The sequence below is a fragment of the Marmota flaviventris genome, chromosome 16 (genome assembly GCF_047511675.1).
Source record: "Marmota flaviventris isolate mMarFla1 chromosome 16, mMarFla1.hap1, whole genome shotgun sequence".
Lineage (NCBI taxonomy): Eukaryota > Metazoa > Chordata > Mammalia > Rodentia > Sciuridae > Marmota > Marmota flaviventris.
Genome location: NC_092513.1, coordinates 40,226,176 through 40,239,747, shown reverse-complemented (window position 1 = coordinate 40,239,747; position 13,572 = coordinate 40,226,176). Strand labels below are relative to the sequence as shown.

Here is a 13,572-nt window from a genome sequence, read left to right as displayed (position 1 = left end):
TCAAAGATGAGAGAGAAGGAGAATAAGATGGATGCACAGGCAAGGACGAAGTTTGGAATTCAAAAGCAGTCTCGCAAAGTCATTGTGAATTTAGTGGGGAGGACTGGAAATTGAGAGGGAGTGCAGGCCACGCTGAGGAAGGCTAAGGAACTTTTTTTTTTTTTGATAAGAGAATAGTATAGACTTAGAGCAGCCCAGGATCTAGGTCTTCCCGAATAGTCTTGCTGTCACCCAAGGGAGATGATACTGAAGCATATAAGCATAAAAAGACATTCATCAGAAATGCTTACTTAGTTTTTTTTTTTTTTTTTCCTTAAATTAAATTTTGGCCTCCATTTGAATGGCCCCATATAGCTGGTACTGTGAAAAAAAATCTCAGCTCATTGCAATCTATACCTAAGACTTATTACTACTGACTACAGAAATACATTTTATGATTAAACAGTCTTTTGTTAAGATAGTTGACATTGATTTACATTATTTTCTTTCAAATACAGATATGTAATGGGAAATAATCCAGCTGACCTGCTAGTTGTTGACTCAAAAACAGGCATCATCACTTTAAGAAACAGAGTTACCAAGGATCAATATGACAGACTTGGAGGAAAATACCAAGGAACAATTCTATCTATAGATGGTAAGAAATCAATTTTAAATTATTTTTCTTCTAGAGAAAGCTATATGCGAACATACTCAGACATTAAAATTTTCATTTGTATATTTTTAAAAATATTTTTTACTTGTAGATGGACACAATACTTTCATTTATTTATTTATTTATTTATTTATTTATTTATTATTGGTGCTAAGGATCAAACCCAATGCCTCACAGGTGAGAGGCAAGTGCTCTACCACTGAGCTACAGCCCCAGGCCCCATTAATATATTTTTAAAAAACACTTTTCAAACAAAAGTTATTATGTAGGGTGTTACAGACTCAAATCTTTAATGCTGTGAGGCAGTATGATACAGTGCCTAAAAGCATGAGCCCTGAGGTGAGATGCATTGGTATCCTGTACCATCTCTTACTAGCCCTAGAATCTTAGAGAAGTTATTCAGCCCATCCATACCTCAATCTTCTATGAAATGGGACAATAACAATTTTGAATTAGAATGATGTGATGATAATGATCAAAAATAATAGCAGAAGCAACAACAATACTATGAGCACAATACTATGAGCACAGTTGAGTGAAAGTGCATGGACATTAACATCAGATTGATCAAATCTCTCTTTGACACCCTTTCAGACATTTGCTTCCATTTTGTTCAGAAAGCACATATTGAGTTCTAACTCAAGGTCAACCATTGTGCCAAGGTCTGGGATTATATCCATGAGAAGTTAAACAGCCGAGCTCACATTTATACAATAGCACTAACAAAATTACCTGCAGTTCTTTTATTAATGTCATGTATCATTTGCCTTTTTGTTGTCTAGTGAAGAAGACACTGGACTTATAGTCAGAAGTTCTAACTTTGACATAATTAAATCTTGGGAAAATTGCAAGAACTTCTAAACTTCAGTTTTTCCTTCTGCCAGATTTGGGCAGTAACCTCTTTAAATCATATAATTTTGAGGACTAAATGGCACGATTAAATGAAAAACATTTAGCTGATGGCTAACAGATATGTGTTAATTTAATGTTTATTATATCTAACATACAGTATAAATCAGAGCAGTGTTCATGTCGTTTACGTTCTTGTCCACATTCCCCAAATTACAGGGCATAATGAGGCTGAATAAATATCTTCAAGCAACAATGGGAGAAAAACTTAACTCAAATTATTCCTATATTTTTACCCAATAGTTCTACTTCCAATAATTGTAGTAGAAGTTCTAAATGTTAAAGGTTGAATACACAGGGATGCTAGGTACAGCACTAACTTTAATAATTAAGTATTGAAGGCAAAGTCAATAGGCAACAAAGCAGGTCAATCATGGTCCACCTGATATGAAACTATATAACCTTTGGAAACTATATTGGTGAAAAGTGTATTAAGACATGAAAGAATGCTTATAGTTTAAAGTAAAAAATATAAACTGGAATGAGCTATATGATCTTATCAATGTAACATAAATAATAAGCAATGTTCAGACATCATAATTAAAGACAAAATATCATCAGAACAAATCAACATGGGGGGGCCTTTGGAACTACTACTATGGGTTTTTATTTTATTTTACTTCTTTCTCTAATTCTATACTTTTCAAATTTTATGTAGTACCCAACCATTTATTATTTCAAGAAATAATCCCCCCAAAAAGGAATAATCCAATAATAGGATTAAGAGTAATAGTAATAAGGTTAATTATAATAATATAAAAATATTTGTATATAAAAACTGAGTCACAGACAAGGGATGACTTACTAAATTTATGCAAATAAAGACATTGAAAGAGGTATTGGCACAAAAAAATAGTTCTATCTTATCCAAACATTATTGCATTCAATGTATAAAATATTTCTTCTGTTTTGAACATCACTATAGATTCTCTTCAAAGAACTTGCACTGGCACAGTCATTATTGACCTTCAAGGTTCTGGCTGGACAACTAGTAATGAAGATGGCGGTACCAGCGGTGGAAGTAGCAGTGGTGGTGATGGTGGTACCAGCACCAGCAGCGATACAGGTTCCAATACTGAAACCAGTACTGGTACCGACAACAACCAAGGAAAAGACACTAGTACCAACACAAGTGAGAATGGTTCCACTGATTCCGGTACTCCCAACACACAAGAAAATGACAATGGACAATCGACTGAGTATTTGCCTAATGAGAATACAGGTGGTCGAGGACTTCCCTCAGATAATGTACATTTTGGTCCTGCGGGTATTGGACTACTCATCATGGGATTCTTAGTCCTGGGATGTAAGTACTTCCACGATTCTATTTATATGTGCCCCCCCCCCCCCTTTAAAAAAATGGTGGGTGGTGGGAAAAGTTTTCTAATTCTTTGGTGAAATATATTTTACATATTATGATTTTGTGCAATTACCCAAGAAATGTCTATGCTTGGTACTGAGTTTACAAAATGAAAAAAAAATCAAACTTCTTGGCCCCTTATAGTGCAGTAGAAGGCAAAGATTTGTTTGTTGTCAATCTCAATGTGATGGGAAAATGCCACAACAAGCAAGTTCAAATGGATCTATTTGGGTGAAGACAATCAGAAATAATTTATTGAAGCAATCAGAAAAGGCTACATTAAAATAAGTAAACTCTGAGTTGAGTTTTAACAAATGAGTACGAGTTAGCTTTAGGGACAAGAGAAAAGGAACATGATACAAAGAGGGGGGAAATTCCATGTGTAAAAACCCCAAAGAATGAGAAAACCAGGTACTGAAATAAAGGACTCCCGTGTGGAAGAAATAAAGGGTGTTCCTGAAGCATGGTCAGGGTTGAAACTAGAAAGAGAGGCAGGAGCAATATCTTGAAAGGATTTCATGCAATGCCGAGGCTGCATAGTTGAATAAAATGGAGACTCAAATAGAGTTAGGGCTGAATTCTGGTTCCTTGTCTGAATCTTTCAAAGGTTGCCAAATCTTTCCAAACCTTGCCTTTTTCATGTGCGAAATAATGATACTTACTTCACAACATTGCTGTGATAGCAGAAAAGAAGAACCACACAAGGCACTCAGCACATCCTGTGGTCCTAGAGCTCTAGTCAAGAATCTAGTCACAAGGTTCAATCCAGTGGATTCTCCAGTGGCTTTTAGCACTGCCTTGGATGATGGTAGAATGTAGGGGAGAGATGAGCCATGTGCTAAAGTGTCTGAGAATGAAGGGGAACTGCTGAAATAAATAAGTTGAAAATTGTGAAGTATGATTAAGTTAATGCAAACATTGCCCATTTCAAGTATGGAATCATAAAAATCTTCACGTCAGAAGATACTTCACATATTTAATTAAAACACACACAAAATGTGAATTCTGAGCACTTACATATGAAATACGTTTTCTACCTTCCTTTGCCTTTACACATGAACAGTCATAAATATACATTTTTTTTTTACCAAACTTATTTGTAAACCAAGTTTACTCTGACTTTAAATAACAGTGCCCTTTGAACATTGTAATCAACACTGATTTGTCTAAACCACAGAGAGTTTGGACATGCTAATAACACAGCTTAAAAGTGAGTCTCTATCTAAAATATACTCCAAAAAATGAAATTTCTATAGTAAGTAATAAGAGTTCATTTTTATTGGCTCATAATGTATTGAAGTAGTGAGCAGGAGAAGTTCTCTGAAAGAGGGAACAAGTTTTTAAAAAGGATGAAATGTCATCAAAATGAATCAAGGCAAGAAAAATGTAAAAATGCTAACAAATTTGCAGAACATAATGTAAAATGTATATGAGAAAAGATCAGTCTCTAAATTTTGGGCATAATGATTACCCATCAATATTATACTTTAAAGTGTATTACTTTATAAATGTAACTTGATTACCCAAGTGTGATTATCACAACTGTGTAAATAAATAAATAAGTTTGTTTTTATATTGCTGATTAACTTTCAGTAGTTAATAAAGGCTTTTAAATTAGAAATGGGCCTTTGAGTCAATACCTCTAGATTTAAAGTTTTCTCCCATCCTACCATATTTTTAAAACAGCAAAGCAGACAGGATTTTTTTTTCCCCTTCTTTTCTTCTTAGTTTACTCTCTACCTTTTTTCTCTTATTTCGGTTCTATCTTTCTTCTTTGCTAACTTGCTTCCTTATTTTATCCTTCCTTCTTTCCTCAATTTTTTTTACTTATACATCATTTCTTTCATCTACCCATTTATTCAAAAATATTTAAAAATATTTTATTATATGAAAAGATGATAAATAGATGAAAGAGAAAACTCCAATTGATTAACAGGAAATGACACTGTTAAACAGTATGATAATCTCTCTTTGTGTAAAAGTAATTCAAAGAAAAGGTATCTGTGTAGGGGGAAATAATAGCCTAATGGGAAAAATCTCTGGGTGCAGAAGTAAGATTTTGTTATTGAAATACAGAAAGGCAGGCATATCTAAAAATAGAAAAATAACTAAAGGCATGAAAGAGAAAACAGAAGAACCAAGCATATTGCCTGGTACCTCCAGCTGACTTTCTTCTCTCCCATACTGTGACAGGGAAAATGGTCATCTGTTTTAATCATGCAATACTATTTACAATTTTAATATTGATTGTAGTCTGTTGAAGCTCACATTTACTTTGATACCTGATCATTAGTTTGTTTTCTGAAGTTTCCATAATAATTTAAAAATCAACAGAAGTTTTATTAGAAATTCAAGTTTAATTATAAAAAAGCAGATTGTTTTCTTTTAATAGGGCCCACTACTAACCCCAGTATTCCTCTCTTTCCACTGTCAGTGGTCCCGTTTTTGTTGATCTGTTGTGAATGTGGAGGAGCCCCTGGTGGTGGAGCTGGCTTTGAACCTGTTCCTGAATGTTCTGATGGAGCAATTCACTCATGGGCAGTAGAAGGACCACAGCCTGAACCTCGGGTAAGTGCTAATCTGTAAGAAAGGGACTCAACTGAGTCTTCATACATGAGCCAAGATGGTACAATCACTCAGTCTATGTAATACTTTGTTCTGGAATAGCTGATGGGGAAAGGAAGGGGAATTGAAAGTACATCAAAATTAGATGGAAGTAACCACAGAGAAGCTTTTCAATATGAGGATCATGTTTTAAATGAATTTCAGAAGTTTCCTAAGAAGTATTTTTTTAGGAAATCTGCAACAATTTGAGAATAAAACAAATGTATGATAAGAATGAGAAAATGTTGCTTCCTGTCTTTTAGGATATGACCACAGTCTGTGTGCCAACAATACCACCTACTAATGCAAATATGATAGAATGCATTGACAACTCAGGTAAGAAAAAAGAATTGAACAGCTCAAATAACTAAAAAGGAACTCTGTTCTCTCTGGTTGTATATGTTACTATATTTTAATGACCTTATTTGTCTTTAAAAGTGTTTACATGATTCCTTTTTAAATGACTAATGTGTAAATTATATGGTAAAGGTAAACCTGCTATAATTATTATTCTTATGTGATATATTTTTGAAATTTTCCTCAATCATACATAGGAGACTGATGATTTTCCTCCTCAATGCATAGGAGATGACAAAATTAGGACATCTATAAATGGAAGTACTGAATCATAACCATGAGTCAATTTTGTCAAGATTTTTATCTAACAGAGAAAATTTCATATATATAATTAAAATATATATCAAAATATATTTTAAGTGTGTGTATATATACACATATATACACATATATGTGTATATATGTGTATATATATATATACACACATATATATACGTATATATATGTGTGTGTATATATATATATATATATATATATATATATATATATATATATATATATATATACACACATACTAAAATTAAAATACAACCTGATTAAAGTAGATCTGTGCTCATGTATTAAGGATACAATCTTCTATAATTTGTTTAATGACTCAAAGTTGCTCTGAGTTTATTATGACAAAGAAAAAAACTAGATTCATTCTTAGCCTCAATATCAGTGTTGATCTAAAATCTTTTCTTAAATTGAAAGACTCAACACTGTCAAAATCTTTTAAAGCTTTCAGCTAAGATTTTATGCATGTGGTGGAGTTTCCCCTTGTACTGGGGCAAGACTGTATAAATACAACTGGCCTTAAAAGAGGAGTCCAGACCACTTCACAGGCAAAAACCAGGGAACAATTAGAATCTCACAGTAAGTGGATAACTACCACTGTAATAAGAGGAACAATTAAAATAACTTCTCATATCTTGTGAAAATAGTTGTACCATGTTTCCTTTTCCAAGGTAAATGCTATTGATTGTTATTTTTCTCTTAGAGTTTTTCAAACTAATTATTATTAATGATTACTTTTCCACTTTGAACACTCTAAAATGTAATAGGCACTGACGTGTTTATAACTTGTTTATAACTTGCACCTTATTCAAAGAAGTCAATAACTAGTCTTTGAATCTATTTCTTCTCCTCACATATCCATTTTGGTGAACGACACCAATATCTTCCCAACCTAAAGAAAAACTCTTGTTAACTCACATCTCCTTTTTCCTTGGTGTCCAATCAGTTATCCTATCCAACATTGTTTACTGATGCATTTATGCTCTCACAAAGTCTATAAACCTTTGCACAGATCTTGAACCAATCATCATGGAAGACACCGGGTTAATTGAAGTATGAAAATTACACTTCCCACAAATTCGAGATCTTTCAAATATTAAGGTCATGAGAATTCCTATACTCTTATGGACATTCTCTCTGTGGTATTTCCATACTCCATGCCATTGTTTTTTTTTTTTTTTTTTTCCCACCTACCTCAAATATTGTAACAAGTTTCTACTCAACCTTCACGTCCAAGAGCAGATCGAAGAACCATGGCCTCTTCTCTGAAAGCTAGTGGAGTTACTTTTGTTGTTGTTTTTTGTGTTTTTGTTTTTGCCTTTTTCTGGATGCCTGGGCTTCCAATAATACATTGGAGGTATGCTTATACTGTTTTTTTAACCTTCAAAATTTGAGTTATTTATCCCAATCTCTCAATTCGAAATCAAACTCTTGAGGGCATAGGTTTTTGTAACTTTTCTGCAGTCCCCACTTCTAACACATCATACAGTAGTCTCTGGATAGGTAATTACCAAATTAACAAATTGATCATTATTTTTTGACCTCAAGATCATAATTACCTCTCCTTTCTTTATATGTCATCTTCATTTTATTTCTTTGCTCATGAGTGCATGCCTGGATGAGGAAATCTTACATCCTAGTAGTTTTTAGTTTATATTATACTAGAGAAAGTAAATTTAATGTGATCAACATTTTTAGGAGTTTATACAAATGAGTATTGTGGCAGAGAAATGCAGGATCTGGGAGGAGGAGAAAGAACGACAGGCTTTGAACTAATGGATGGAGTTAAGACATCAGCGGCACCTGAGATATGTCAAGAATATTCTGGAACATTAAGAAGAAATTCTATGAGGGAATGTAGAGAAGGCGGTTTGAATATGAATTTCATGGAAAATTACTTTTGTCAGGTAAGGCCTGTAGCTGCGTACCTTCCTCTCTATCCACCATATTCTAAGTTTTTCCATCAGGCAATTTGGGAAGAGTCTTGGATTCCCAACTTCTAATCTTCATGCCCAACAATTTTTATTGTGGCTGAATAATAGCCCCAAAGCTCTCATCTGAGAATGTGTACTCTCCCTTTTAAAAATAGCCAGTGACTCCCAGTTGTGTTCTCTTATAACATAAATTCCAAATTCTTCAACATGGCAATTAAGGCAATTCACAAATTGACACCCCCCGCCACATCTCCAGTCACCCTTCCTTCCCATCAGCCTCACTTGCTGAGCACCTTTGCCTTCTCCACAGTGGACTGTTCTCTAAGGTTTTGCTTCTGTGTGACCCTCCTGCAATGCTTTTATCCCCTCCTCTCTCACAAAATCTTGCACCCATCCATGAAGATCCAGTTCAAATGTCACTGCCTCTCTGAAATTTTTACAGTTAATTATCTCATCCAAAATAAGATCCGTGTTTCCACATCTGTATTTTTGTAGTACTTTTTACATTTTATAGAACTTACAATTGCCAAAATGTGTTCATGTATATGTCCACCACCATTTTTAGTGCCTCATCCATATGTTCTCTACAATGTAGGGCTAGCACTCAGTTCAGTTTCAAGCACATAGTAAACATTCATTAAGAGAGCCACAGTACATTTCCAGAACATTCTAAGAAATGAAAAGAGTGTGGGGCCTGGAAAAGTTTGGCAGAAGGAGAATTAACCTTGCCATCCCCAGGCAGAGACCCAACTGCTTGTGGTTACACATTACATGATATTCAACCTTCAGCAACTTCCTCTCTGATTTGGACTAGAAATACAGTTCTGTCCTTCTGCATTCTCACCTAAAATGCTTTTATTAATTCCCCTCTGGTTTAGAGAGTGATTGATATTTTTAAATAAATATTAGTAAAAAGCCTTTTAAATAGTAATTAATAATAATTGGAATAGCTCCTGAAACATATGGGAATACTTTCCATTCAGGTCCCTACCTATGAATATTATCGTCACAATAAAAGTAGAATTGTGCCTTGAAACCTTCACTTATAGCTCCCACTGGCCAGTCAATCGACTTCATTGTGATCTCTGATCAGCACCACTTGAAGGAGATGACTTCCTTCTCCTATAGAAGGACAACCTCCATCACTCTGCATACCTGAACCCATGCTCCCTGGCATCTATGATCATGCCTTGTCTGTCTCGTCCTACTGAAACATGAACCCTAGGAGAGAAGATCATATCTGCTTTTGTTCATTGTTGCATAGCTAAGTTCCTAACAGAGTGTTTGCCAAAGAACAAAGGCTGAATAAATATTTTTTAAGGAACTAGCACAATGAGTTGGTTGACTACATGATATTTCTGATAGTCAACCTGAAAGCCTGCAATTCAGTACCATGAACTGCAAAGATGAAATCAAAGTACACACATCTGTGGGCTTTCAGCTTGAATTGAAAGAGATTAATCTTTAAAATTTGTCTGGGATCACCTTTATTTTTTAATATAAAAATGGCACAGATCCAGAGTCAAACTTTCCTATTGCACTAAAAAGGCCACATTAAGCCAGGCACAGGGGCACACAGCAATAATCCCAGTGACTCTGGAGGCTAAGGCAGGAGGATTGAAAATTCAAAGCCAGCCTCAACAACTTAGCAAGGCTCTGAGCAACTTAGACCTGTCTTAAATAAAAAAATAATAAAAAAGGGGAGCTGGGGATGTGACTTAGTGGTTAAGCACCCCTGGGTTTAATCCCTGGTAACAAATATAAAATTAAAAATGTAAGTAAATAAAAAGGACACATTAAAACAAACCTTCCCAGATCCACAACATTCATTCTGCTTGAAGGAAATAAAATACAATGCTCAATAAACCCATAAACTATGAACTGCCTTTTTTAGGGAAAAAAATTATATATTTATATACAAACACATTTTTGCATACCTCCTTCTAACTTTTTTTGTATGTAGCAATTTTTTTGTTCGTTTGTTTGTTTTGGTACCAAGGATTGAACCCAGGGGTGCTTAACCACTAAGCCACATCCTCTGCCGCAGTCTGGCTGGGCACAAAATCACCGAGGCACCACACAGCCTTGTAGATTCAAACAGCAACTCTTTATTCCCGAACTCTCACCGGCACTCTACACACACTGCCTGGGAATACACTGCCTCTACTATTCTCTCAGAACTCCACCAAAGGAGCGGGTGCCTGAGGCAGCAGGATACGCCCTAATCCCAGGGGATCCGCCCTAATCCTGGAGCCACCTTATTCCCAGCAGGATCCACCCTAAACCCGGAGCCACCCTAATCCCTGAGCAGGGTCACCTTTCAACCCCAAATGCCATGCGTCATTCCTACTTGGCTATGGCTCTCAGCAATCCTCTATCCTTTCTTTTATTTTTTTATTTTGAGACAGGGCCTCACTAAGTTCTTGGGGCTGGCTTTGAACTCACAATCCTCCTGCCTCAGTCTCCCCAGCTCCCAGGATTTCAGGTGTGCACCACCGCACCTGATTGTTTATAGCATTTTCATATGCCTCCTTCTAACTTGGTTATAAAATTGTTTATGGGACTTTTTTGTATGTGATTCTGTGCCCAAAATGTACTATTTGAAATAAGTCTACCAAAGTAAATTTTAAAATCAAGACATATTATTGGAATTATAGTTAAAATATCTTCTTACCAAATTCTTTCAAGAAATTATAATGTCTTTAAAATCATTTCCAGTAGATATTAGAACTTTGCTCTGCGTATGCCTCTTTGGAAATGCCCTGGAAGAAACAACAATGATAACAACAATATGTATTCATAATTTCATTTTCTCTTTTCTCTACAAATTCAGAAGGCATATGCTTACGCAGATGAAGATGAAGGACGCCCGTCCAACGACTGTTTGCTCATATATGACATTGAAGGGGTAGGTTCGCCTGCTGGCTCCGTGGGCTGTTGCAGTTTCATTGGAGAAGACCTGGATGAAAGCTTCTTGGATACTCTGGGACCTAAATTTAAGAAATTGGCAGATATCAGCCTGGGAAGAGAAATCGACTCTTATCCAGACCCTGAACCTTCTTGGCAACCTCAGAGCTCTGAACCACCTTGCCCTCAACAGACAACAGAGCCCATGGCAGGTGGACACCCACCAGTCTCCCCGCACTTTGGCACTACTACAGTAATTTCTGAGAGCACCTACCCCTCAGGACCTGGTGTACAGCATCCTATGCCTATTCCTGATCCTCTGGGCTATGGTAATGTCACTATGACAGAGTCTTATACCACCTCTGGCACTCTGAAGCCCTCTGTCCATCTTCATGATAACCGGCATGCATCAAACGTGGTGGTGACAGAGAGGGTGGTGGGCCCAATCTCTGGCGCTGATTTGCATGGAATGCTAGATATGCCCGACTTGAGAGATGGCTCCAATGTGATAGTGACAGAAAGGGTCATAGCACCAGGTTCAAGTCTACCCACCTCTCTGACCATCTCTAATCCTAGAGAGTCTTCAAATGTGGTAGTGACAGAAAGAGTAATCCAACCAACTTCTGGCATGATGGGCAGTCTGAGTATGCACCCTGACTTATCAAATGCCCACAATGTGATTGTGACAGAGAGGGTTGTTTCTGGTGCTGGCATAAGTGGAATTAGTGGCACAGCTGGGATAAGTGGAGGTGGGGGCATAGGTAGCAGTGGCCTAGTTAGCACCAGCATGGGTGCCGGTAGCATGGGCCTGAGTGGAGCTGGAGTCAGTGGTGGTGGCATTGGGCTGAGCAACCTGGGTGGAGGTGGGGGTTTGAGTAGCAGTATGGGGGGGACAGCCACTATTGGTCATGTGAGGAGTTCCTCTGACCATCACTTTAGCCAGACCCTTGGATCTGCCTCCCCTAGCACATCTCGAAGTCGAATCACAAAGTACAGTACAGTCCAATATACCAAGTAATCAGGATCCCAGTGTACCTATTCACAGTAATTGTGATGTAGGTTCAATTCCCACCACCCAAAAATCTAACAATGCAATTTATGATGCACAACTAGGTGCTAAGATAATTGTGGAACAAGCTGAGGAACCACGATGAGAAAAATAAATGAAAACATTGCTGTGGGGGAGAGCCTTCCTTAGCATTCATAAACATTTTTCTTATATTAGTACTAATGAAATTGTGATCGTGAACTAAATTAAGGAATGGTCTTTTTTTTTGCTTCATGTCCTTTAGGGCCTTTTTTGCATCTATGAGGCCTCTAGTACATCTCCAATATGTTAAGAAATAAAATGTGATCATGTAAAAGCACTGGCCTTAAGATAGCAATTGGCATAATTCTCCTTGCTCTGTTATGATTTACCATGTAACTCCGGCAACTTTCAAAAAGTATAAAGATGTGATATGTTTATGTGGGGAAACAGGTTATTAACATGCTGTTTCCCTCCATATACCCTGTTAATTTCATGGATAATATAAACTAAAAATCCAACCATAGATTTAGACCAGGGTTAATCATTAAATAAAATCTGACTACATAGTCAAGTCCATAAACAACCGAGGACTTTTACCTCGATTGCACCGTAACAGGACTCAATGAAGTGAACTTCAAATTAGGAAATATTTCCTAGGGGAGAATTCCATGAAAGAGCAGCAAGAAAGTAAGATTTGTTCAGGGGAAACTGGCAATGTCTACACCTGAATTTCGTGCTAGGACTTCGTTTAAATCTCCTATGGAGTCAAGGACTTTTCTGATTCTAGACTGTGTGTGATGGTAGATGTGATCTTGAAGAATATTGCTTACTGGTGAGGTTATGGGACATCACACTCATTTCTCTCTTTACCACTATGGTACAGAATCAATAATAAGGAAAACTTGCCAAGTTAACTTCTTAGATTGAAGCAAATAACACCTAACATGGTTGTCATCATTGGTGGTAAATGACCTTCCAAGTAAGCAGATGAAAACTGCGTTGTATTTTCAGATTGCATTTTCAGTACATGCTCTTCACTCATACCCAGCTTTTTACTACATAGCTCCTAAGTTAAAAATGATTTACTTAAGCTGAGCTGTGGGGGAAAAAAAGCTAGCAGTGTGGTTAAGCTTTGCGGGGAATTTTTTTTAAGGGTCTCTAAGAAATGTTTTTAGAACATGTAAACTGTTTTAAACGGGGAAAGTTAGAAAAGAATTGTTTGGTAAAGTAATACCATAGTAATTATTAGCCTTAATTGAGTTTGGTACTTTCTTTAAACAATCCTCTGCTGCCATTTTGAGGTGATAAATCAGAATTAACAGAGTTTGATGATATTGTGTTAGCAAGAGTGAAATAATACTAGACAAACCCATTCCTTCAGTCTATCCCACTCCCTAATTAAATTTTTTAACTAGCATAAATTTTAAATTGCTAGTTTTATTTTTAATAAGCTCTTGGCTTATACTTGGTTCTGATTAATACTTTCCAAATAAAATAGTATAATATATTTTTTTAGCTTCAAAACTTAGTAATGTGCTAT

The 13,572-nt window shown here is 36.2% G+C and overlaps 1 protein-coding gene across 1 annotated transcript in view; it reads left to right on the top strand.

The window, feature by feature from the left end:
• Positions 1-12,020, top strand: part of Dsg1 (desmoglein 1) — a 32,640-nt gene extending 20,620 nt beyond the window's left edge. Inside the window, exons 10-16 of the mRNA XM_027935722.2 lie at positions 498-637; positions 2,490-2,567; positions 2,631-2,870; positions 5,359-5,492; positions 5,792-5,864; positions 7,860-8,068; positions 10,929-12,020. Coding sequence (XP_027791523.2) covers positions 498-637; positions 2,490-2,567; positions 2,631-2,870; positions 5,359-5,492; positions 5,792-5,864; positions 7,860-8,068; positions 10,929-12,020 — 1,966 coding nt within the window. The remainder of the gene's footprint in view (positions 1-497; positions 638-2,489; positions 2,568-2,630; positions 2,871-5,358; positions 5,493-5,791; positions 5,865-7,859; positions 8,069-10,928) is intronic.
• The last annotated feature ends 1,552 nt before the right edge of the window (positions 12,021-13,572 follow it).